This window comes from Dromiciops gliroides, chromosome 2 (assembly GCF_019393635.1).
Source record: "Dromiciops gliroides isolate mDroGli1 chromosome 2, mDroGli1.pri, whole genome shotgun sequence".
In the NCBI taxonomy this organism is placed as follows: domain Eukaryota; kingdom Metazoa; phylum Chordata; class Mammalia; order Microbiotheria; family Microbiotheriidae; genus Dromiciops; species Dromiciops gliroides.
Genome location: NC_057862.1, coordinates 276,354,990 through 276,380,836, shown reverse-complemented (window position 1 = coordinate 276,380,836; position 25,847 = coordinate 276,354,990). Strand labels below are relative to the sequence as shown.

At 41.3% G+C, this 25,847-nt stretch overlaps 1 protein-coding gene across 3 annotated transcripts in view; it reads right to left on the bottom strand.

Annotated features, from left to right (window-relative positions):
• The window catches only part of KLHL3 (kelch like family member 3), a 164,118-nt gene that overhangs the window by 57,557 nt on the left and 80,714 nt on the right, over positions 1-25,847 (bottom strand). For all 3 annotated transcript variants that reach the window (XM_043985377.1, XM_043985376.1, XM_043985375.1), the window contains one exon: positions 1,593-1,709. In XM_043985377.1, coding sequence (XP_043841312.1) covers positions 1,593-1,709 — 117 coding nt within the window. The remainder of the gene's footprint in view (positions 1-1,592; positions 1,710-25,847) is intronic.

Genomic DNA, 25,847 nt, shown 5'->3' with positions numbered 1-25,847 from the left:
ACTCATTCTCTCTCTCTCTCTTTTTTTTTTTTTTTGTGAGGCAATAGGGGTTAAGTGACTTGCCCAGGGTCACACAGCTAGTAAGTGTTAAGTGTCTGAGGCCAGATTTGAACTCAGGTACTCCTGACTCCAGGGCCGGTGCTCCATCCACTGTGCCACCTAGCTGCCCCAACTCACTCTCTTTTAATTAATCTTGTAACCTTGTCTATTCAACTGAATATCAATTTTGAGCTTATTGTAATACATAGTGTAAGATGTTGTTATAAACCTACTTTTAGACAAATTGCTTTCCAGTTTTTCCTTCTCCAATTTTTCAAAGTACTTTCACGTTTATTTCTTTTTTTCTTAACTCTCCCAATAAAACTGCTATTTGACTCAATGTGGCCCTGTCTCCCAATGGGAAGAGGAAAATTCATCACTTGAAGGAAGCTGAACTTTTCAGGAAACTTCCTCCAAGGAAAGAAGTCCCAGAGATGAAGTATGTCCAGCTTATCCATCATCACTGACCAAAGTAGAAATACAGTCCCTTGGAAGTTGCTGGTCCCTACCTCACAAGAGAAGAAATGTAAAACACAGAAGGACTCTGTGAAACTCCTGCAGTACTAAGCAATGCTTACCTGGACACTCAGGACTGATACAACAGGGCTGGGAAATCACTCTAGGCTTTCTCCTAGATCTTCCTATCACTAATCGCCAAAGCACAAATTTACTCTCATCTGACTTGATTTGGACATGTCCATTACCAAACCTATCTAATATAGGACAATGGAACTTCCCTTCAAAATCAGAGCAGAGAACACCTTCTCAATTGATACTATTTCTAATCCCTATTTGAAACTTCATCTTAGCCATGGTGACATATTGGTGGCCACTGGGATGTTTCTTAAGCAACATTCCAACCTCTCCAACATTAAGAGAAGGCTTCCCTTCCTATGAAGTTTCTCTTGACCCTAAATATTCAACCTCACCCTGAGGAACCCAGTATACTACTGTGAGAATATTAGACTAGGAGTCTACAGATGTGGATTCTAGTTCTGGCTCACTATTAATTGGCTATGTGACCTCGAACAAATCAATTCTCTTATGTTTGGGGCTCTATATGCTCATCTGTAAAATGAAAGAGTTGGACTCAACTCACTTCTACCCCTGACATTAAATCAGTTTTAGGAATCCCTTTCTACCCGTAACAATTATTTTCCCATCAAACTTGGAACTAACAGACTCTCAATGTGACACTTACTGTGCAGAATAACAACTGATCTGCTCATTTAACACACAGGCAAGGGAAGTGCTTTCATATCGGCTGATTCATCTTTCTGTTTCAAGGTTTAGTTCAGTGGGAAAAGTGTCTGCCTATAGCTTTTAGGATCACAGCACTGAGAGTTGGAAGGGGCCTTAAAGAGCGCTTGGTTCAAACCTATCATTTTTCAGATGGCAAAAATGAGGTCAGGAAAAGTTAAAAAGACTTGTCCAAGATGACACGTAACAGTATTTAGCAGAGATGAGATTCAAATCCAACTAAAAAGGTTTTTATTTCTGTTATGGCAAACTCTGGAAACAGGTAGGAAATTTGTTCTTCATGGCTTACTGACCTGAACCAGATAGTCCCTTGGTAAAAGGGGGAGACGGACATGTTCCATCAGCTTAGCCATGTGTTCCAAGCGGGTTCCTTTCTCATAATTTATCCAGGAAATCACAGCTTCAAAAACCTATAGAGGGAGATAATACAGTCAACTGTAGCAAAGAGGCAAACACATTCCAATTGCCCCTTTAGTTTATTTTTTTTTTAATGCTTCAGCAGATGGCTCAAACCAGCCAACATGAAAACAAGTCACCTAGGCAAGTTGGGCTAATGACAAACCTTCTGAAAAATGAATACTGAGAATAAATTCATCAATTGAGCTTTATCTTTAATGAAGTCTTTAATGAACAATGCTGTTCATTATTTATAAGAATGTATTGAAAATGAAAATAAAATAAAACTGAATAAAAAAAAATAAACTCCCACCAAAAAAAGAAAGACTACGCTGGGAACAACGTTGCAAATTTCTACTCATTCATCTTTAAGACCAGATTTTAGCCATAACCCCATATTCCAATCACATGGCTTCCTTGGACAATTTGGGACAATTTCCACTTGTTTAAAAACAAGAAATGTAAAGTGGTAAATGTGATCCAAATCTGATGAAGTCTCTTAAGCTCCAATGCACAGTGAAACACATGAGATAATAATCCCATCAACACAAATCTACTGCAAAAACAAAAGCAAATGGTTAAAAATATCCCCCTGGTTTTAACTTCTCATTTGTCTGCCCCGTTTATTCCTGTATAAACTGAAATGTAGAAAAACAGAAGACTCAGAACAAAATAGGTATAAGCAATTTGGTAGTTTCTTTTTCTGAGAAAGAATTCTGAAGATTGAATATCACAGTTCAAAACACATATAGGGGCAGCTAGGTAGCACAGTGGATAGAGCACCGGCCCTGGAGTCAGGAGGACCTGAGTTCAAATCTGGCCTCAGACACTTAATATTTTCTAGCTGCGTGACCCTGGGCAAGTCACTTATGAATAGATTTTGCCTCACCTCCCCCCCCCAAAAAAAAATAGTACTTAAGGGGGCAGCTAGATGGCGCAGTGGTTAAAGCTCTGGCCCTGGATTCAGGACAACCTGAGTTCAAATCCGGCCTCAGACACTTGACACTTACTAGCTGTGTGACCCTGGGCAAGTCACTTAACCCCCATTGCCCTGCAAAAAAAACAACAAAAAAACAAAAAAAAAACCCAAAAAAATAGTACATAAAATAACTATTAGCTACAAAAAGTGTGAAAACATGGTGAAAAACAAAACACATATAGATGGACACACACACACACACACACACATATATGCACCCACACACTCCAAGCTGCTCTAAGCATCAAACTGGATTTGAGTATATCCAATCTATCACACATAAGACAGTATTCAGTGTTCAAAAAAGTCCTTAAGACCATTCCTAGGATCTCTTGGTGCTACATTTCAGTTGTTCTAAGTGCCTCCTATGTGTTAAGTACTATTAAACATAAAAATAGAAATGTAAGAAATGGTTTCTGCCCAAATAAGGATTACACACAAAATCATTAGAGAGGGGCAGCTAAGTGGCGCAGTGGATAAAGCTCAGGCCCTGAATTCAGGAGGACCTGAGTTCAAATCCTTCCTCAGACACTTGACACTTACTAGCTGTGTGACCCTGGGCAAGTCACTTAACCCTCTTTGCCCCGCAAAAAATAATAATAATAATAATAATAATTAGAGAATAATACAGTACATTAAGTGATAGTTGAGTCATAAAGGCATGAATAAATACTATAGGAGGTCGGGGGGAAGTGACCACCGTGGGGTGGAATGGACAGGAAAGATTTCACAGAGGTAAGTACTGAGTGAGGCCTTAAAGGAAGAGTCACATTTGATATACAGAGATGAAGAAGAAAAACATCTCTGGCTTGTAAAACTGCATAAGCAAAGGTATAAGGTTCAGGAGGAGCACAGTATGGGGGGAAGTAGGACAGTGAGAAAACTCAGGGGGTTGGAGTAGAAGGAACATATAGAGCAGTAGTAGAAAATGAGATTAGATATGCAAAACAGGTCAGATTATAGAAGGCTTTGAATTTGAACTGATTAGGCAATGGGGAGTCTTTAGGGGGGGAAATTTACTAATGATTGAAAACAAGTTCCATTCCTTCTCTGTCATCCTGCTTTGTCTTTGTTCAAAAAGCTAAATATCAATGAAGCTGAATGAGGTTGATATTTGACCTTATCTTCATTTTATTTATTTTTGTCTCAACTAGTCCAACTGGTTTTGCCTAGTCTCACTGCTGACTTATTGAACTGTAAAGCAGGCATGCGTATGCACATGCATAAGTGTGTGTACATGGACACATGCATACATACATCCACAGAGAGCCATTTCCTGCAAATCCAGAAGGCCACACACACATTTTTTCATTTAAACTTTAGGCTTCCACATTCCTGACAATCAAGGGAGCTAAGCCAACAACACACTGGCAAAAGAGCCCTTTTGGTGAAGCAGAGAGGCCTCATGGGGCTCACAGTCCAACCCACTGCAGTGGTTTCCCATCAAAAGAAAATACTTTTAGTAGGACAAGTAAAAAAATAATCATTTACACCTGTTCAAAAGGCTTGTGTGGGCTTCAGCTTTTAAACAAAGAACTACCCTGTTCTTACTGGCCCGTGTTCAGTGGCCAAATATTTGGGTGTTATGAATAGATTATCAGAAAGGGAGTTAGAAGAAATAGGATTTAAAAGTGCATAGCTCATGCTTGAGAGGAAGGCTGTGACCATGGCCCAGAAAGCCTCACCCAGAGTAACCTGATCACTCTGTTCCCACTCCCCACTTCCTATTTGACTAAACCTGAGGGGACCCACTCTTTCCTGGTACAGTTCTGAGGTGAGCCCTTATGTGAACTGATGTAGAATGAAGTAAGCAAAACAAGGAAAACAATATACACAATGACAAAGGCAATGGAAATGAGGGTGGGGGGGGAACAGGAATTAGACAGAACATTTTATAATTATAATGACCAAGCTTGGTACCAGAAGAGAAGAGGAAATGCCTTCCCTTCTTTGCAAAGGTGGGGAACCCTGATTATGGAATATTGCGTATATTGTCAATCATGTCCTGATTAGCTTTGCTGGGATGGCATTTTTTCTTTCTTTTTGTATTCATTGTTACAAGAGATAACTTGTTGGGTGGAGAGAGGGAGAGGGAACTTGAATTTATTAAGGGCCAGTCACTGAACGAAATACTAAATATTGTTTCATTTGACCTTCACAATAAGTCTGGGGGGGTAGGTGATATTACTATCCCCATTTCATAGTTGAGGAAACTGATACAGAGTGACTTGTCCAGGGTCATACAGCTAGTGTGAGAAAATAATGGGATGCCCAGAGACTCCTGCTCAAGAGGATAATATTGAGATTGATTTGATTGGCTTTTGCTGATTAATTCACTTGAAGTTGACTTATTTGAAACCACACCTACCTGAGGGCCTGGCCCTCAGAGGGTGTGTTCTCTGAGCTCTGACCTCAGCACATTCTGCTCATGGACTGCCCTCAAGTCCAGTGAACCAATGGATTTGGGTGATGCTGGCCAATTAGCTTAGAGCAGTGTGTAGGGACCACCTCTCATCCAGCCAGACCCAAAGGAAGCTTCCACTCACAGAGACAGAGGGTCTTCCTTTTTTGGAGTAAGACTCATAGGTGGTGGTGCCTTTTTCTCTATCCTCCTCTATCCTAGCTGGGCTTTCCTAACTTTCTGAGCCATGTGCTATCTCTCTTTACTAATATCTAATATACTTTAATAAATGCTTAATGCCCCAAAACTGGTGCTAAAGCTTCTCATTTAAAAGTAGCAATATATTAGAAACCCAAGCTAATTTTCCCCATCTCGGGACAGAAATAAGGAGACCACATATAGTTTTACTCATCACACTAGGAAATATATGAGGATGGCTTTGAATTCAGGTCTTTCTGACTCCAGGCCCAGCACTCTACTGTGCCATTGATTTATTCAGAAATGCAGGTAATGAAAAATAAAAGCCATATATATGGGCATAGCTTTAAAAAAAATGTACTTGCTATATTAAAATAGAAAAAAATAGAAAAATACTTACATCTAACTAGGTAGCTTAGTGTGTGACCTTGGGTAAGCCAATTAACCTCTCTCTACCTCAGTTTCTTCATCTGTAAAATGGGGATAATCAAATCATCTATGAGGATAACTGTCCCTCCTGCCCCCGAGTGCAACAAATAGGCTGATTACAAAGAGGGCAATCACTTGAAGCATGTGTGTTTTAGGTTTTCTGGGGTGATGACTCTGAGATCTCCTTAATCTAAAACAGCATCCCCTCCTTTAAGGGAAGGAGAGGGAGCCTTTCTGTGGAGTACTTGCCCACTAACTAGAGGAAACCCGTTATATTCACCTCTTCTTCAGCTGGGGTGTAAGAGGGAGGGGTGTAAGAAGGAAAGGTAGTGGCAGCAGACTAAACCTTGAACCTTTCTGCCCTAGAAGGCCAGAGGCTGGCTCTAATCAAAATCTAACTCCATCTAACATGGCCCATCCCATCAACGACCTGCATCTTTTCTTTTCTTTTCTTTTCTTTTTTTTTTTTTTGTGGGGCAATGAGGATTAAGTGACTTGCTCAGGGTCACACAGTTAGTAAGTGTCAAGTGTCTGAGGCCAGATTTGAACTCAGGTTCTTCTGAATCCAAGGACAGTGCTTTATCCACCTCTTTCCTTTTTAAATACTGAGGATATCTCTGCAAGAAACAAGAATAACCCTTGCAGATTCCTCAGATCAGTTCCAGGATCAAAGAAGCTTGCATATATCTGTATTAGCTTTCACCCACCTCAACTTTCTGTACAGTCGAAGCCACAAATCTGGTTGTCTGCCCATGGTAAAAGCTCTTAGAAGTCTACACAGCCTGGCTTTGGTCTTTCTAAAAATAGGAATACTGTCTACCAGTTAGTCAATCAATAAGCATTTACTAAGTATCTATTATGTGCCAGACACCTTGCTAAGCACTGGGGGGGAAAGAAAGGCAACACATAATCCCCGCTCTCAAGAAGCTCGAAGTCTAATGGGGGAAACAACCTGTAAACAACTATGTACAAATAAGCTAAAAACAGGATGAATTGGAAATGATAAACAGAGGAAATTGGGAGGGGGAAAAGGCAGCCTATAAAAGGTGGGATTTTACGGGGCAGCTAGGTGGCGCAGTGGATGGAGCACCATCCCTAGAGTCAGAAGTACCTGAGTTCAAATCCGGCCTCAGACACTTGACACTTACTAGCTGTGTGACCCTGGGCAAGTCACTTAACCCCAATTGCTTCACTAAAAATAAACAAACAAACAAACAAATAAATGAATGAATGAATGAATGAATAGGTGGGATTTTAGCTGGGACTTGAAGGAAGCCCAAGATGAGGGCAAGGAGCATTCCAAGCATGGAGACAGTCAGTGAAAATGTCCAGAATCTGGAGAATGGAGTGTCTGGCTAGGAGAAGCAAGGAGGCCAGTGTCAGTGGATCACAGAGGACATGGGGAGCCAGAGTGTGCAAGGAGACTGGAAAGGAAGGGGGACTGGAGGTCATGAAGAGCGCTGGACACCAAACAGAGGATTTTGTATTTGATACGAGAGGTAACAGGGTGGGAGATGACATGACCAGGCCGACTTGCACTTTAGGAAGATCACTTTGACAGCTGAATGGAGCATGGACAGGAATGAGGAGACACTTGAGGCAGGTGCAGACACACCAACAGGCTACCACAATAATTACCTTTGCATGAGGAGAAGAGGACTTGCACCAGAGGCGGCCATGTCGAAGAAGAGAAGGAGGCATATTCAAGAGATGATGCAGAGGTAAAATTGACAAGCCTTGGCAACAGTTTGGATATGGGAAGTGAGAGAGTGGGGAGTGGAAGATGACACCTAGGTTTTAAACCTACTTGGGAGAATTACACTGCTTTAGGCAGTAATAGGGAAGTTCAGAAGGGAGGAGGGTTTGGGGGAAAGATAAGTGAGTTCAGTTTGGGACATATTGAGATAGATATCTATTGGAGAGGCAACCAGGTGGCACAGTGGATAGAGTACTGGCCCTGGATTCAGGAGTACCTGAGTTCAAATCCGGCCTCAGACACTTAACACTTACTAGCTGTGTGACCCTGGGCAAGTCACTTAACCCCAACTGCCTCACCAAAAAAAAAAAAAAGATGTCTATTGGACATTCAGTTTAAGATGTCCAAAAGGCAGTTGTAGATGCAAGACTGGAGGTCAGCAGACAAGTCAGAGCTGGAAAAGTAAACTTGAGAATCCTCAGCTTGAAGAAGATTGTTTAATCTATGGGAGCTGATAAAGATCATCAAGTGGGGGGGGCAGCTAGGTGGCAGAGTGGATAAAGCACCAGCCCTGGAGTCCAGAGTACCTGAGTTCAAATCCAGCCTCAGACACTTGATACTTACTGGCTGTGTGACCTTGGGCAAGTCACTTAACCCCAATTGCCTCACTTAAAAAAAAAATCATCAAGTGAAAGGTACAGAGCGAGAAGAGGGTCAAGGATAGAGACCTATGCGACATCCACCCTTAGTTGCCATGGCTTGGATGAAGGCAAAGGAGCCAGAGGAGTGATTACAGAGGTCAAAGGAGAACAAGGAGACAGTGATGTCATGGGAATGGCTACCATGAAGAAAGGGGTGATCCATAGTGTCAAAAACTTCAGCGAGATCAAGAAGGATGAGAAAAGGCCATTAGATTTGAGAACAACGAGATGTCGATAACTTTGAAGAGAGGGATTTCAGTTGAATGATGAGGTCAGAAGCCAGACTGTAGAGAGGTAAGAACAGAGTGATAAACACCAGCTGTAGACAACCTTCTCAAAGAGTTTAGCCACAAAAGGGAGGAGAGATATGGGATGGCAGGTAGCACAGATGGATGGATGAAGTGAAGGCTTGGTTTTGTTTTTTAGGATGAGGGAGAGAAGCAGACAAGGAAAGATTAAAAGAGAAGTGAGAGAGTAATGCATCCAAGCTATTTGCCAGTTGTGACCTTTGTGCCACCTAGGATACAGCAGTCCCTCCAAAGCATCATGTGATGCTGGGCAGCAGCTAAGCAGTCAACTGGTTCAGGACAGCTGAAAAGAGCCAGGAGGGGGCAGCCTAACTGTCATCCCAAAGAGAAACTCAAAACTTCCCTACTAGGAGTTCCTGCCAATTTGTCCGCAAAGAGAGTTGTAAAAGAGCAACAAGGAGGGGTCCCAAGCCAAACAATGCTTGCAGGCTATGAATTCAGCAGCTCAAACTGCTGACCTCGGAAAAAGGCAGAGGAGCAAGTCAGCTGGCCTGGGTCTCTGCTACAGCAAAACCAACAAGCTCAGAATTCAGATATTTCCTCCATGCCCTTGCCCAGACCACAGCTGGGGCAGGCATTGCACTGCTGCAGCTCAGAGCTCTGGATGCCAAGCACTGCTGGTGCTAAAAGTCATGTGGCCACACTCCAGAGTAAGCTGGCAACAACACCATGGCTGGCTGGTGACAACACTGAGGATGGTTGGTGACAACAATGAGGCTGACCAACAGTGACACCAGGGCCAGCAATGACTGAGGCTGGCTGGGGACAACACCGGGGCCGACTGGCAGTGACACCAAGGCAGGCCAATGATGACACCAGGAAAGCAAGAGGAAGAATCCTCTCTGGGAGAGAAGCATCATGCTGCTAGCTTGAATTCCATGACTTCCAGTTGGTGACTGAAGGCAAAGCATTAAGAAAGACAGGAAAGGGGCAGCTAGGTGGCACAGTGGATAGAGCACCGGCCCTGGAGTCAGGAGTACCTGAGTTCAAATCTGGCCTCAGACACTTAACACTTACTAGCTGTGTGACCCTGGGCAAGTCACTTAACCCCAACTGCCTCACTAAAAAAAAGAAAGACAGGAAAGCCCAGGACTTTTATCTCTAAGCAAAAAGAAGGAATCTGAGACTCAGGGAGTGACTTGTTCAAAGTTGCTGTTGTTCAGTTGTTCAGGCATGTTCAGCTCTAAATCATCTCATGGACTCTGTCCATGGAGTTTTCTTGGCAAAGATACTGGAGTGGTTCCCCATTTCCTTCTCCAGTGTGTCCCCATTTTACAGATAAGGAATTGAAACAAATAGATACTAAGTGACTTGCCCTGGATCACACAGCTAATAAGTGTCTGAATCTGAATTTGAACACAGACCTTCCTGACTCCAAGTCCACTGCACCATCTTCTGCCATATTGTATTTTCTCACTTCCATGAGTTGCTTAGACCAAGAATGGCTAGCTTTTAAAAACCTTTAGATTCTGCCCCACCCTACCTTTCCAGTCTCATTCTGCATTACTCTCCTTCTCATATTCTTACAATCCAACCTAACTGTCCTTGTTTTTCCTCAAATACACTGTGTGTAGGCGTGCGCACATGCGTGCGTGCGCATGAGCACACACACACACACACACACACCTGTCTTTACCCCATTCCCCAGGTCTTTGCACCGGACATCTTCCATGACTGGAATATACACATCTTCCTTACCTCTACCTCACAGGCTTCCTCTCTCCCTTCAAGACATAGCTCAAAGTACCGCCTTCTACATAAAGCCCTTCATGATAATACCCCCAACTCCCAGTGCCCTCCCTAACTTGTATTTATTCTCATTATATTTATTTTGCACATAAATATATGGATACTTGTTGTCTCCCTCAGAAGAAGTGGAAGCTCTTTCAGAACAAAATTGTTTCATTCTTTGTAGCTGCATCCTAGTGTCTGGCACAACGCACAACATTGTAGGGGCTTGATATGTGCTTGTTAATTGATGGACCAAATGCTATCCCTCCTCCTCTATGTCCCCTATAGTCCTACCTATTCTTGAAAGTCATGCTCAAATGCCATTTCCTCCACGAAGCCTGATCAGTAACATTATTGACACTTAGATCTTACAAAGCACTTTATTTGTGGTTTTTAATGCAATAGTATGCATTTTAGTTATTGGTGCACCTATCTCCCCACAAGCCTGTGAGCTGTGATCTTAAGGCTATGTCTTACCTCAACTTTATATATGCCCCAGAAACAAGACACTTAATAAATATCTGCTATAATATAAATACATCACAATTTTCATTCAACAAAAACCTCGTTTTTAAGGGCAAAATCAATTTCTTCCTGACCATAGGCCCATGGGTCTGAACCCTTTCCACTTAAAATATCTCAACAGACCCATCTCTGTAGAATTTTAGAAATGCATTGTTGGGTCATGAAGGAGGATACAACATCCCCGTGAAGTAGGAATTCACTTCCCAGTTGAGGAAATGGAAACCCAAATAACTTTCCACAGTCCCAGAGAAAATCAGCAGCACGGTCTGGACCAAAACCCAGGCGTCCTTGGCTGTGAGTGCTCTTTTTCCCTTTTCTTTCAAGCTCTGCATCAACTGTGAGAATTCCAAAGAGTTTGTCACTCAGTCCCTGGATCACAGTGGCTTTCTTGGGCCATGGCAAGAACTCTTGAGTCTTAAGAGGCGGATACATAAATGGACTTTCTATTTCAGGCTTAGCTCTGATCCCATTAACACATCCTGTTGCTGAAAGGACATGTGGGGAAATACCTTGGTTTTTTGGATCTTGGTTAAATCTACTGCAGGGACATAATTATATCACTATTAATTCTGAAACTTCTACTAGCCCCACGATCCTTTAAAAAAATTAAGAACAAATCAAAGAAGAGAGGCAAAGGACTAAGCAACTCTACTGCTCAGCCCTCTGATTCATCACATCTGTTTTTACTCTCTGGCAGAAATTTAAATCATTCCCATATTCTGAGCTGGCCTCGGCTTGTATCCAAGTCCAAAACTATTTCTTTTCTAATTGTCTCTGAGTGGTTCTGAGAAACAGGGCCCGGAGAGCTTCAAGGAGCAGCTGTCCCTTTGAAGAAAGACTGAGGCTCCACTCTGGGAGTTAAAGCTCCTGTCTAGCTCATCTGGGCCCTTGACCCCTAAGGCTGGGGTCCTCTTATTCTCTAGCTAATTCACTCTGAAGGCAAGAGGGCAGCCTGCAAGATCCAGCTCAGAAAAGGAGCACAGGGCTTTGTGGGCAAGAGGCAGTGAGAACTACCTGAGCTAAAGTTCCCAGGGTCTCTTCCCTCTACTGGGCTTTACATTCATACACACAAAGTGCTACAACTGCCTTGCTGTCCTCTGTACTCTCTAGGGTCAAATACAAACTCCTTTTTGGCATTTAAAGACTGTCCCAACTTGGTTTCCACCTACTTTTCCAGTGTTGCATACATCACTCCCCTTCTGCAGTCGATGGTCTAGTCAAACTGATTTTCTTGCTGTTGCTCATACTCTCTCTCTCCCATGTCCACACCTCTGCCCAAGCTGTCCCCCCAACTCCTGGAATATTCTCTCTCCTCACTTCTGCTATTAGACTCTGTCATTCCCTTCAAATCTCAGCCCAAGCACCAGCTCCTATATGTAGACCAACAACTAAGATGCAAAGGAGAGGTCCAGGGACGGCACTGGGAGAAATATCAGGGATGGATTGCTTTCAGTTCAGGGGGAAAAATCATTGAGGAGAGGGGTTCCCCCAGCTGCTGGTGTTATTTATTCTTTACATATTTATATGCCTACATGTGATAGACATAGAAAATAAACTGGAACATAAGAGCAGCTTAATAAATACTTCTTAATTGAAAGACTGATTCTAGGGGCAGCTAGGTGGCACAGTGGATAGAGCACTGGTCCTGGAGTCAGGAGGACCTGAGTTCAAATTTGGCCTCAGACACTTGACACTTACTAGCTGTGTGACCCTGGGGAAGTCACTTAACCCCAATTGCCTCACCAAAAAAAGAAAGAAAGACTGATTCTAACACAAAGGACCAATTCACACTAAGGCACATCTAACACATTGCTGGTCAAAGGCTAGGTGAACCACTGGGGTCTAATGCAAACCACTACCCTCTCACAGGAACACTGGCATAGAAGAGACTCGACAGGAGGTTCTCTGCTAATACCAAGAAGCCTAAACTTTTGTGGGCAATATATAGTCATCAATGGCAATCACCTTTCAAGGTACCTAACAGAGACTCAAGAAATTTCATTTCCTCTTGTAACTCACATTTCTCCAGCTTTGCACAGAGGTCTCTAAGGTGCTGGAAGAATTGATAGACATGCTGGGTGAAAAGATAAGGATGTCATAAAATTAGATAAAATACTACACACTAGTCAGGGAAATCCCAAAGAGTATCATTAATGAAAAGTGGTAGCCAGTACAAGGCAGAACATGGATGCCCATCATTAGGTGCTCAAATTGAGCACCAAGTACAAAATCCAATTTTGCCCTTGCCTCAAAATTAATCAATCAATTGAATCAAAGATATTTTTTAAGTGTCCACTATGTGCCAGGTGCTGTGCTAATTAATGAAGAGATAAAGTAAAAAGCAAAGAGTCCCTGACCTCAAGAAGCCTGCATTCTACCACGGAGCTAATTAGACATAGGTTTATAAGAAAAATAAGCACAAAATACATACAAGGCAATTCCGAGTAAGGCGCCAGCAACTGGAAAGACAAGGAAAGGCCTCATGTAAGAGGTGGCATTTAGCATTTGAGCTGAAATCTGAAAGAAGCTAGGGATTCTGAGAGGTGGGGGTGAGGGGGGAATTCATCCCAGGTACAAAGGCGAACTTGTTCAAAGGCACAGAGATTAAAAAGGGTTTTCCTCTTAGATTTCTCACCAAGTTGTACACCTGTTGCAAAGGTGGTTTCACAATCATTCAGAGACCTATGCCAAAGGATGTATCATAATCTGACTGAATGACCAATAGAATAACGCAGAGCTGCCCTATCTCCCAACCTTTTTGCTCACAAAAATCATCAATGTTGGAAGGGTAAACAAAACTGTGTTTAAGATGTTCCTAGAAGATTCGCATGCAATATACAATAGATCTATGGTTTCATCAGCATGGGGAACTCCTACTATGAGAACTACCTCCACCAAAGCATATCACATCTGTAGATGCAAAGACTATACAGATCTCACATCTGTGACCTTATGATATATAAACTCTAGGGAACTGTGAGAGACTAAGTGGTTTACTTAATCACACAGAGGATGTCACAGAGATAGTAAGTGCCAGACACTAGATTTCATAGGATCAAAGATTTTAAGCCTCAGGAGCTATTTGGTCCAACTAACTCATTTTACGGGGAAGGTAAAATGACTCTTCCCCTGATTCAAAACCCAATACACTATACACCATACCACGCTGATTTATATGGTACAAAAGGCCAAAAATATAAAGTGAAACCATGAAAAAGGAAAGAAGGAGAAATGGCATGGTCAGATGCCAATCAATCTACAAAAATTACTAAGTTCTCATGATGCATCAGGCACAGCACTGACCTTAAGAAGCTTACATTCTATTTCCAGGGGAAGAAGGAAACCCCATTTATACATAGTAAGTAGCAGAAGTAGTAGTAACAGAAATGGCTACTCTGTGCCAAATGTTTTACTATTATGATCTCATTTGGCCCTATTATTAGCCTCATTTTACAGATGAATGTTTTTTATTCATTCATTCATAATGGATAACCATTATTATATTATTATATTATGTATAGCTGTATCATTCACAACAGCAGGTAATAGATAAATTCTTAACAAATCATGATATGGAGAGGAAGCTTAGATAGTGTGGGTGCTAAATAGTAAATCAGGAAGAGCTAGGTTCAAATCCTCCCCCAAGTGCTTACTAGCTTGTAAGCATGGGCAAGACACAACCTCGGTGAGGCTCAATCATCTCAGCCATCAAAGGGGGAATCTCAAGACATACAGCTGCAAGCGACTTAAGAAGCCAATGAGTCCACCCCTCATTTCACAGAGAATAATGCCTTGCCCTTTGCCCAAGGTCACATGAGTAATAACAAATGGCTAGGACTCAACCACAGGTTATCTGACTCCAAATCCAGAGCTCTTCCCAGGGTTCCATGCTGCCTCCAAGGACAACCACACCTGTAGGGCCTATCTCACAGAGCTGTCCAGTCTCAAATGAGATAATGTATGCAAACTGCTTTGCAAACTGTAAAGCATTCAATTAATGTTAGCAATCATTAGAGAGGAAATCACAAAAGAAAAGTGGATCAGGGGGCAGCTAGGTGGCGCAGTGGAAAAGGCACTGGCCCTGGATTCAGGAGGACCTGAGTTCAAATTTGACCTCAGACACTTGACACTTACTAGCTGTGTGATCCTGGGCAAGTCACTCAACCCTCATTGCCCTGACCCACCAAAAAAAGAAAAAAAGAAAATGTGGATCATTTTGATTATGTAAATAAAAAGCTTTAGCCCTGATAAAAGCAATGCTGCCAAAAGAAGATAGACTGAATAAAATCTGCATAATCTCTGATCTATGCCTGACATCTAAAATTTATAGACAATTGACACAAAGCTGTAAGATTAAGAGACATTGGGGCAGCTAGGTGGCTTAGTGGATAGAACACCAGCCCTGGAGTCAGGAGTACCTGAGTTCAAATCCGACCTCAGACACTTAACACTTATTAGCTGTGTGACCCTGGGCAAGTCACTTAACCCCAATTGCCTCACTAAAAAAATAAATAAATAAATAAATTAAGAGGCATCCCCCCAATTGAAAACTGGTCAAAGGATATGAATAAGAAGTTTTCAAAAAAAGAAGCCCAAACTATCAATAGTCAGCTAGAAAGTATTCAAAATCACTAATAATCTAAGAAATAGAAATTAAAATCACACCAAGGCTTCACTTTTAATGTGTCAAACTGGCAGATGGAAGATGGAAAAATTCAATGTTGACAGGTCTGGGGAGGTGGGGGAGGTGGGAAGCAGGAAAATTCACTGCTGAGGGAATCAAAGCAAATCAACATGCATTTATCAGACCGTTACTATGTACCAGGAACTGTGCTAAGGGCTGGAGATAACAAAGAAAGACACAGACAGTCCCTGTTTCTTCTAAAGGAGCTCACATTCTAATAGGGAAGACAACAATGCAAAAAGAATTAGGTACAGACAGGACAAATTGGAAGATAATCACAGCAGGAAGGCACTAACATTAAGGCTACTCATGACAGTAATAGGAAAGTTAACAAGAGAGAAAGTCAGGCGGGGGGAGGAATTAATGAGCTCAGTTTTGGACATGCTGAATTTAAGACGTCTATGTAACACCCAGTTCAATATGTCTAATAGACAGTTGGAAATGCAAGACTGGAGGTCAGGAGAGTGGTTAGGGCTAGATAAAAAGATCTGAGAATCATTTGCTTAGACATGATAACTGAATGCATTATCTTGAGTTAACCAAGATCTACAGAGGGAGGAAAGAAGAAGGCCCAAGACAGAGCTGCAGGAGATACCCAAGGTTAGTAGGTACAACCTGGAAAAAGATACAACAGAGATGACTGAGGAGTGGTCAGACAGGTAGGAGGAAGAGCCAACCTCAAAAGAAGAGAGTATCAAGGAAAAATGGGTGATGGACAGTGTCAGAAGCTGCAGAAAGGTCAAGGATGAAGATTGAGAAAAGGCCATTAGACTTGGCAATTAAGAGATCATTGGTGAGGCAGCTAGGTGGAGCAGTGGATAGAGCACCGGCCCTGGATTCGGGAGGACATGAGTTCAAATCCAGATTCAGACACTTGACACTTACTAGCTGTGTGACCCTGGGCAGGTCACTTAACCCCAATTGCCTCACTAAAAATAAATAAATAAATATTAAATTAAAAAAAAAAAAGATCATTGGTAACAATGGAGAGGGTAGTTTCAGTTGAATGATGAGGTCAGAAGCCAGATTTCAGAGAGTGAGAGAAAAGGGAACAAAGGCACAAATTGTAGACAGCCTTCTCAAAGAGTTTAGTCATGAAAGGGAGAAGGGAGACAGCCAGATTAAGGAAAAGTCTTGAGGATAGGGGAGACATGGGCATGTTTGCAGGTAGCAAAGAAACAGCCAGTGACAGGGAGTGATGAAGATTAGTGAGAGTGGGGAATGATAGAGGAAATAATCTACTGGGGAAGATGGGATGGAATGGGATCACTTGTACATATAGAAGGGTTTTCCTTTACAAGAAGAAGGGCTATCTTTTCATATGAGACAAGAGTAAAGGAAAAGATAGTGGAGGAATCCATCTATTGTCCATCTAGGTAAAGTGAGATGAGAAGGAAGGGAGATGAGGGAGTTCTTGGAAATGGTCTCCATTTTTCAGATTGAAAAAATAGAAAAACAAATCTAAAAAAAAGAAATTTATACACTGACTACAAATAAAAAAGTTAAGAATGCATAAAACAGGAGCAGCTAGGTGGCGTAGTGGATGAAGCACCAGCTCTTGATTCAGGAGGACCTGAGTTCAAATCCGACCTCAGACACTTGACACTTCCTAGCTGTGTGACCGTGGGCAGGTCACTTAACCCTCATTGCCCCGCCAGAAAAATAAAATAATAAAAAAGAATGCATAAAACAAATTTAGCTTACATTTAGTGTATGGGTTGATGGTGCCTTGTTAAAGTTAAAAGAACAAAGATTTTCCATCTTTTAAGGGTATATCACAAGTGTATAGCTGCACATAAGATCAATAGCAATTACTCTTTTGTTATGGTATTATCTATCTGTATTGCCAATGGGAAACTTAGGATTGTGCAATTGTTTACATCTGTCTCTAATTAAAACACACTTTAGCACTGGGGGGAAAAATTCACCTAGGACCCAAAGTTTGGAGGCTAGGATGAAGAAAAGGTGACCCAAAAGTATCTGGAAGGTGATAGATTCATTATAGAAGTGATACAGGGAAAGGGAGTTTTCAAATATATACCCTGTGATCTCTTGGATTATGATTAAAATACTTGGTAGAATTAAATTGTAACTAGACCTCATAGTAGCACCAATAGACAGAGCTGTCAATACAAAAGGAAAAGTGCACAGGTGGTCAGAGAGAAGCAGGGTAAGCCATTTCACCAAGGGACTCTCCTAGTGTCTCTGCATACTCACTGTTAGGTACAGTCATTAGTGTTTACGCTGAAAAATCAATGCAAGCATGGAAACTACCGACTCATCATTTGGTAAGCCCAGACCTGTAAATAAGGACATTAGGCCCAACCCAAGAAGGTCCAACAAGACAGTAAAACAAAGTGAGAGATTAGCAAAACAAGGGAAAAGTAATTGGGTGTTAACTGTCAAGGCACTAATGAGGTACAAAGAGGTACCTAGAGTGAGGAGGCACTATTATCCATTTGCCACAGCATTTATCCAGGGAAGTTATTAACAAAAAGGGCAAAGGACTGAGGATATCACTTAGTAAGTATGGATAGCAAGGAGAATTTTGCAATGGCCTGTACAGAGGCCCAATGTTTATATTTTGTGTCATAGCCAAGTATGTGCTCTAAGTATAGGCTACTATCTTCCCCTCTTGAAGAGAAGGTAAAGTGGCTTAAGGAACACACCTCTCCACTCTCCAAGCTGTCATTGAGAATGAAGTGTTTATCTTTTTTTTTTTTTTAATGGAAAAAGGACTTCAATTCGAAAACCAAGGGGAGAAAAAACGAACTGATCTTGATCCCGAGGTTAGAAGAATATGACACAAAGGAATAAAGGCAATAAAGAGGACAACCCATTGAAACTTTTATGCGTATGTGTTGTACACAAAGAAAATAAGTTCCTTTAGGGCTGGGATCATTTCATTTATGTTTTGGTATCCCAAGTGCCTAGTACAGTGCTCAGCACTCAATGAAATGCTGAAAAACTGATTCTACAACAGAGTTAATTCACACTGAGGCGAGTCTGGACAGTAATGGAAGTAACTATTTATTGTCTAAGGTGAGGAAAGGATGTGAACTTTATGGGGAAGTGACTAGCACATCTTATAATTTCTGATAGAAGAGGAAATGAAACCTATGCATAGTCTGACATGCACTATAGAATTTCAGAGAGATCTCAAAAGGTTCAGATTAGATGGGCAGGATACTAGGCTAACATTATAAAGCAGCTAGATGGTGCAATAGATAGAGCACTGGGTTTGAATCAAGGAAGACGCATCTTCCTGAGTTGGCCTCAGATACTTACTGTTAGCCTCAGTTTCCTCACCTGTAAAATGAGCTGGAGAAGGAAATGGAAAACCACTCCAATATCTTTGCCAAGAAAACCCCAAACGGGGTCATGAAAGGTCAGATACAACTGAAACAATTGAACAGCAACAACAACAAAATTCTATAGGGAAAGTCAGCACCAGAAGCTTAGGAAGCTCTCAGGACATAAAGAACACTAATTTCAATAAGGATATGGAAATGGATGCCCAAGGAAGTCATCAAATAACTCACAAAAGATAGAAACATGGATAGGCAACAGAGGGTGAATACAAAAATGTGGCTCAGTTCTATAACTGTGGGACAGCTTGGTGGCACAACACCAAGCCTGGAGTCATGAAGACCTGAGTTCAAATCTGGCCTCAGACACTTACTAGTTGTATGACCCTGAGCAATTCAATTAACTTCTATTGGTTTCAGTTTCCTCAACGGTAAAATAACAAATCCTACCTCCTAGGGCTGTTGTGAGGATCAAATGAGATAATTTTAAAGTGCTTAGCACAGTGCCTGCCACAGAGGAAGTGCTTTATAAATATTAGCTAACCTTATTATTGTTATTTTCAACATTATTTAAGAAAAGTGTCAGGAATGCTGATGTTCAGAATGCAGTGATGGAATAGAACAACAAAAAGATAGTGGTTGTTTTTAGCTGTACTGGGTAAAGAAGAGGATCGATGGAGGATTAGTGAGAGTGGGAATGAGAGGAGATAATTTGCTGGAGAAGATGGGATGGAATGAGATCATTTGTGCATGTAGATGGGTTGGCCTTGTCAAGGAGAAGAGCACTTTTCATTTGAGATGGGGTGAAAGAGGAGATCATGGGGGAGACAGAGAGGAGGTAGCTCTCACTGTGATATGGAGCAAGGTTTTCAGCTGATGGGGGATAAGAAGGGAACCATGGGAGGTTGGAGAGGGATAAAAAGGTCTGGAAAAGTCGTTGCAGTGAACAAGATAGTGAAATGATTAGGAAAGAGTAAAATGACTGCCTTGCTTCAGTAAGGGCCCCAGTGAAATTGTGTAATATAAATTTGTAGTAGACCCTGTCAGCATGATTTTGTATTTGTTTTCCCCTATCTTCATCTTGCTGCATGTGAGCAGGAGGAAAGGCGATGAATGACGAAAATAATCTAAGACTGGGGCTTTGATGGGAAAAGATCAATGCTAAGAGGATGAGGGACTTGTGTGTAAATGATAATGCAGAGTTAAACTGTTTCACCAAGTGTCAAGATGGGGAAAGGAGCCTCATCTTTATAGTCGGTGCAGGGGCTCTTGGCCTGAAGAAGGCCTGAGGCATGGAAGGATGGGAAGTCACAATGAGAACAAGAAACTGTGTTTAGGGTTGTAAGGCAGAGGGAAAGACAGAATGATAAAAGGAATTTCAGAGTTCATGAACATGGACGGAACTTTTATGAGGGATGGCAAGATCAAGGATACAACCTTCTCTATGTGTGGTTGAAGTGGGGCAAAGGAGGTCAAGGGAAATTAGTAAATTGAAAATCTGGGAAGTTGGGATATTTAAGGGAGTATCAATATATATGCTGAAGTGATCTAGTGTAAAGGCAGGAGGTGGAGAGGAGAGACTAGTTTACTAGAGACCAAAAAAAAGTTCCAAATAAGTGTAGCCTGGGTGGGAAATCAGGAGTCCAGTCGTCCTGTTCTTATATGGAGGAGTTTGTGATTCCATCCTCCAATCAGAGGGACAGAGGGGAGGGTACTGCAGAAGTGTGATGATGATGAGAATTTCTTAATGATGAGTTTACTGGAGGCATGGAGAATTCAAAGAAGTTCAAAATTAGTACAGCTGGGTAGGAAAAGAGGTGCCTGATGTATTAGAACTCTCTCCCTTGCTGTACAATGTGAGGCTCTTGAAGTCAGGAATTCTTTTTTGTGTGATGGTTTCATGTTTAATCCTCTTTTTATGTTCTACTGTGTATATAGAAATGCTCATGTTTTTTTCATGTTAAAGTTAAGAATAAACAAATTAAAGAAGGAAAAATCAGAGTTGTAAAAAAATTAATAAAATTGTAAAACTCTAAAACAAACAAGGCACCAAAATAATATCCATAGTGATCTTGAGAGGCTAAAATGTTAGGCTGGAGCTAATACAATGACATTTAGTAGGGATATAGATAAATACACTAAAGTAAAAATTAAACTTCTCAAGGAAAAGCTAAATAGAAATTCATCTAAAAAAGATACAGAGGTTTGGGAGAACTTAGTAACTTAATGACTCAAAAATATAAGAGAGCCCAAAATACTAATGTGGTCATAAATGACATTAAAAAGGCCCTGTAGGGGCAGCTAGGTGGCGCAGGGGATAGAGCAGGGGCCTTGTAGTCAGGAGTACCTGAGTTCAAATCCGGCCTCAGACACTTAACACTCACTAGCTGTGTGACCCCGGGCAAGTCACTTAACCCCAATTGCCTCACAAAAAAAAGGCACTGTATACAGAATGAAAGAAATGACAGGCATAGGAACATGGATTTAGGCCTATCATGCCATAGCAATGTGAGTTGAAGGAAAGTGGGAAGTTGAGAGAGAAGATGCTGCAAGTACTTGAAGGTCTGTCAAGCCGGAAGAGCCTAAGACCAGGCATGACATGTGGAAGATGACACAAAAGGCACTGGCCAGGCTCCCCTCCACTGCCAGGAAAGGCCGGATAACCAATTGTCAGGGATGATGTAGAAAGAATCCTCTGCAGTCCCTTCCATGTCCAGATGTTGTGTTTCTGTGACTTTGACGGAGAAGGAAGCAGCTTGGCTGTGACAGTTGCAAGTCTGCCTCTCTGTATGGGAGTCAACATGTTCTGTTAGCTCAGCTTTACAGAGACCATTTGAAGATGGTCTGGGGTCTCTGGCTCCACTTCAGCTGACTATGCTGTAAGTAAAGGGAGAGCTCTTGGGGCCTCTTCCTCCAATGCCAACATGTAACCCTATAAAAACAGGCCTTGGTCTTTCCGTGGTAGCAAGGAATTGGAAGTTGAGGGGGTGCCCATCAATTGGGGAATGGCTGGACAAGTTGTGGTATATGAATACAATGGAATACTATTGTGCTGTAAGAAATGATGAGCAGGAAGAGTTCAGAGAAACCTGGAGGGTCTTACGTGAGCTGATGATGAGGGAGATGAGCAGAACCAGAAGAACATTGTACACAGTATCATCAACATTGAGTGTTGACCTACTGTGACGGACTATATTCTTCTCACCAATGCAATGGTACAGAAGAGTTCCAGGGAACTCATGATAGAAGAGGATCTCCAAATCCAAGAAAAAAAAAAGAAAGAAAGAACTGTGGATATAGATGCTGATTGAACCATATTATTTCTTTTGTTTTGGGTGCTGTTGGGTTTTTTTTCTATTTTGAGGTTTTGCATCACTGCTCTGATTTTTTCTCTTGTAACAGGATTAATGCAGAAATAGGATTAATGTTATTATGTGTATATATATGTGTGTGTATATATCTATATCTATATCTATAGAGATATATAGATATAACCTATATCAGATTACCTGCTGTCTAGGGGAGGGGGGAGGGAGGGGAGGGAGGGAGAAAAATCTGAAATTGTAAAGTTTGTATAAACAAAAGTTGAGAACTATCTTTACATGTAACGGAAAAAATAAAATACCTTATACATTTAAAAAAAAAACAGACCTTGGATCTTTAACTCAGTGTTTGTTCTTTCACTCTAGGTGAAAGAGATTAATCTGTAAGTTTCAAAAGATCAGAAGAATGAACCACCCAAGGTCCAGGAAGTCTGGGAGGTTAAAAAAAAAAAAGTGAATTGGTTAAATGGAACTAGAGTACTACACTGGAGGTTAACAGTGGAAGTGCATAACTGTAACAGAAAGGGGCACAAGGCAATATCAATAGAGAAAAAGAAATCTTCATCCCTCAGGGGTTATCTCTAGAACCCTGAAGCCAGCCTGACTCTGGGACAGTGAGCCCGGAGAATACTTTCTATGTGTTGGGATGTATCTGGGATAAAATGGGCCCTTCACATTTATGGAAGTCCCTGAAAAGATTCTCCACCTGGGACTTTGATTTTAGATATCCTAATGGTGGAATCCTAAAGAAACTAGCACTTTTTTCTTTTTTTTTTTTAGATTATATTTAAAATTCTTTTTCCAGTGTGTTTCTCTTACAAATCAATTCCTTTTGAGATTATTTTTCATAGACTTTTTCATTTGTTGAATGTTTAGATAGGGTTACTTGCTGTGTTACTGAATCCTATAAAAGGCTAATATGAGTTCACATTGCTAAAATGTTGATATCCAAAGGAAAGAATCTGCTCCCGTGGAAAATATGGCTGACAATATTTGCACTACCTACTTGGCCTGTCTACCATGTGCTCTGAAAATCTCTATCAATCCCCTTACTCTTTTTTGGTCTAGAATCTTCCAATAGCTGTCTTAGAATGATAAGCCCTTTGTTTTGTTAATATTGCATAGGCTTTTGCGATAACATTTTCCAAATCTGTTATGGTTCAAACTTTCTGACAGTTTCAAAAGTACATACTAAGACTGGTATCACATAGGTATTCATTATTTTAAATCTGTTCTTTCAATTATTCATTGACCTCAGGGTGCCAGTGAAGTCTTTTAATATATTCAGCAGGGGCAGCTAGATGGTGCAGTGGATAAAGCACTGGCCCTGGATTCAGGAGTACCTGAGTTCAAATCTGGCCTCAGACACTTGACACTTACTAGCTGTGTGACCCTGGGCAAGTCACTTAACCCCCATTGCCCCACAAAAACAAACAAACAAAATATATTCAGCCATATATTTGTCCTTGAAAGTTTCATGTACAGTTGTCTTTCCTGGAGGAGACCAAAGTATTTATAAGTATCACCTTCATCCGTGATTCAATTTGGCCTCCAGAGTTAAGCTCAAAGCCTTCAGTCTCTTTCCTTATTATATGTAACACTTATCAAGCCCAAATGACATTTTTATATTGTGGATGAGATTTGATGTCACAAAAGCTATTGTATGTGTTTTTAGTGGTTTTATAGTTTGGTGTCATTCATGTAAATCAAGTGGCTAATAAAATGTTTTAGCTCAACTCCCTTAACTTGGAAGCCATACTTATTTCTATTTAGGAAAGATAATAATGGGTTTAAGGCTAGACAGAACCATAATGGGCATGAACCATCTCCCTAAAAAATGCCACATTCTTATCACTTGTCCTTGATATTACTGTGTTGGTGGCATGTTTTAAATAGGGAATGGTTTTACATGTATACATGAAAATCCTATCATTAGCAACAATAACAATAGAATATACAAGCTTGAAGGAGCCATAGAGATGATCTAATGTTACAGATATGTATGCCTCATATAGTGGCAATATGGTGTTGTGAGTGAATAAATGCTAGACTTATAGCAAATGCTATATAGGACACTTACTAGTTGTATAACCCTGGGCAAGTCACTTAATCACCATGAGCTCCTGTCAACTCCCTAGAGTTAATCTATTAAGTCACAGATGGGTCTATGAGAAATCTGGGGGTTCTCCCATCTAGAGTGCCTCATTTTGAGGAAATCCCAAGTCCTTCAACATTCCAGAGGTCACAACCTCTACAAAACCATGAGACTGCCTACCTAGTTTAGTGTTTTATAAACAGCAGACATGTAATAAATCCTAATTAGAGTTGAGACAACCATCATTAGGCCTGATCCCAGGTATTATCCATGTCTATTCTTTTTTTTTTTTTTTTTTGGTGAGGCAACTGGGGTTAAGTGACTTGCCCAGGGTCACACAGCTAGTAAGTGTTAAGTTTCTGAGATCAGATTTTGAACTCAGGTACTCCTGAATCCAGGGCCAGTGCTCTATCCACTGCACCATCTAGCTGCCCCGGATTATCCATGTCTAACAGAGCTGTAACTCTTGATATATGCCAACTGCAAGAATACTACAGTTCTGCATGAATTTGAGCAATTCTCTAACCTGAACAGACATCTATTTCCTCATCTTTAAAATGAGGAGGCTGAACTAGATGACCTTCTAATTCGAGATCTAGTTCACCCCAACTCTTCAGCTCCCTCTTATATGCTGTCCCCCTGCCACAAGAACTGAAGCTCCCTAAGGGAAGAAGTACTAGTACTTATACCCCCAGCACTTAGCATAGTGCTTGGAATATTAGCAAGTGCTTGTTGCCTAACTGCCTAGATCTATGGCCCAAGGAGCCTCAGTATACAGCAGACTCAGCTACAGATTGCTGGGTAACCTCCATGATCAAAAGCCCCATCAAGGCCTTAACTCATACCATTCCAACTTTCATCCATGGGGTTCCCCTTTGTGAACACTTAGCCTTGTGTATACTATGGGTAGGAGAGACATTTTGTAGTCACCTGTCTGGCTAAGCACTTTGGTGAAGAACTATACAAAATCTCACCTGAGCTTCAGGTGTCACTGTTCATTCCTATATCTGACTCTTGCTTCAGCCCCTCTTTGGCATAGTATCACAGATTCCCAGAGGCCATCTAGTCTAGTTTATAACCAACTCAGAATTCCCTCAATGACAGACTCAAGAAGTACTCATCCAGCAGCGGCTAGGTGGCACAGTGGATAAAGCACTGGCCCTGGATTCAGGAGTACCTGAGTTCAAATCCGGCCTCAGACACATAACACTGAGTAGCTGTGTGACCCTGGGCAAGTCACTTAACCCCAAATGCCTCACTAAAAACAAAAACAAAAAACAAAACAAACAAATAATAAAAAAAACGATTAAATGTGCCTCCTTGCAATTATCAACCATCTAAACCTGACTTCTGGCACAGACACCATCAAGAGATAGACAGAAAAGGTTCCTAAAGACACAACTATACCTGACCTCATGACAGAATTTGTCTCTAACCAGACATTTGGTGTTCTCGGTGTCCAAGACTTCAGGCAGTTTATAGTACAGTCTAATGTACAAAACTTTCCCAGGGAAACACATCATGTGAAAACACAGACACAGAAGAGAACTGGACTTCCCAGAGCCACACACCTCCATCATAACAAGACTTCTCTGGATTTTCTTGTTCTCCCTCCTTTCAACATAATCATTTTAATAGTCACCATGTAAGAGCCTATTTAGGCATACCAGCCGAAAGTATTTATAAATAACTCATCACTGGGAAAGCTCATCATTTTACAAGATCCAATCAGTCTTGTGAACTCATACCCTTATCAGTACCTGTCTGACCCTTT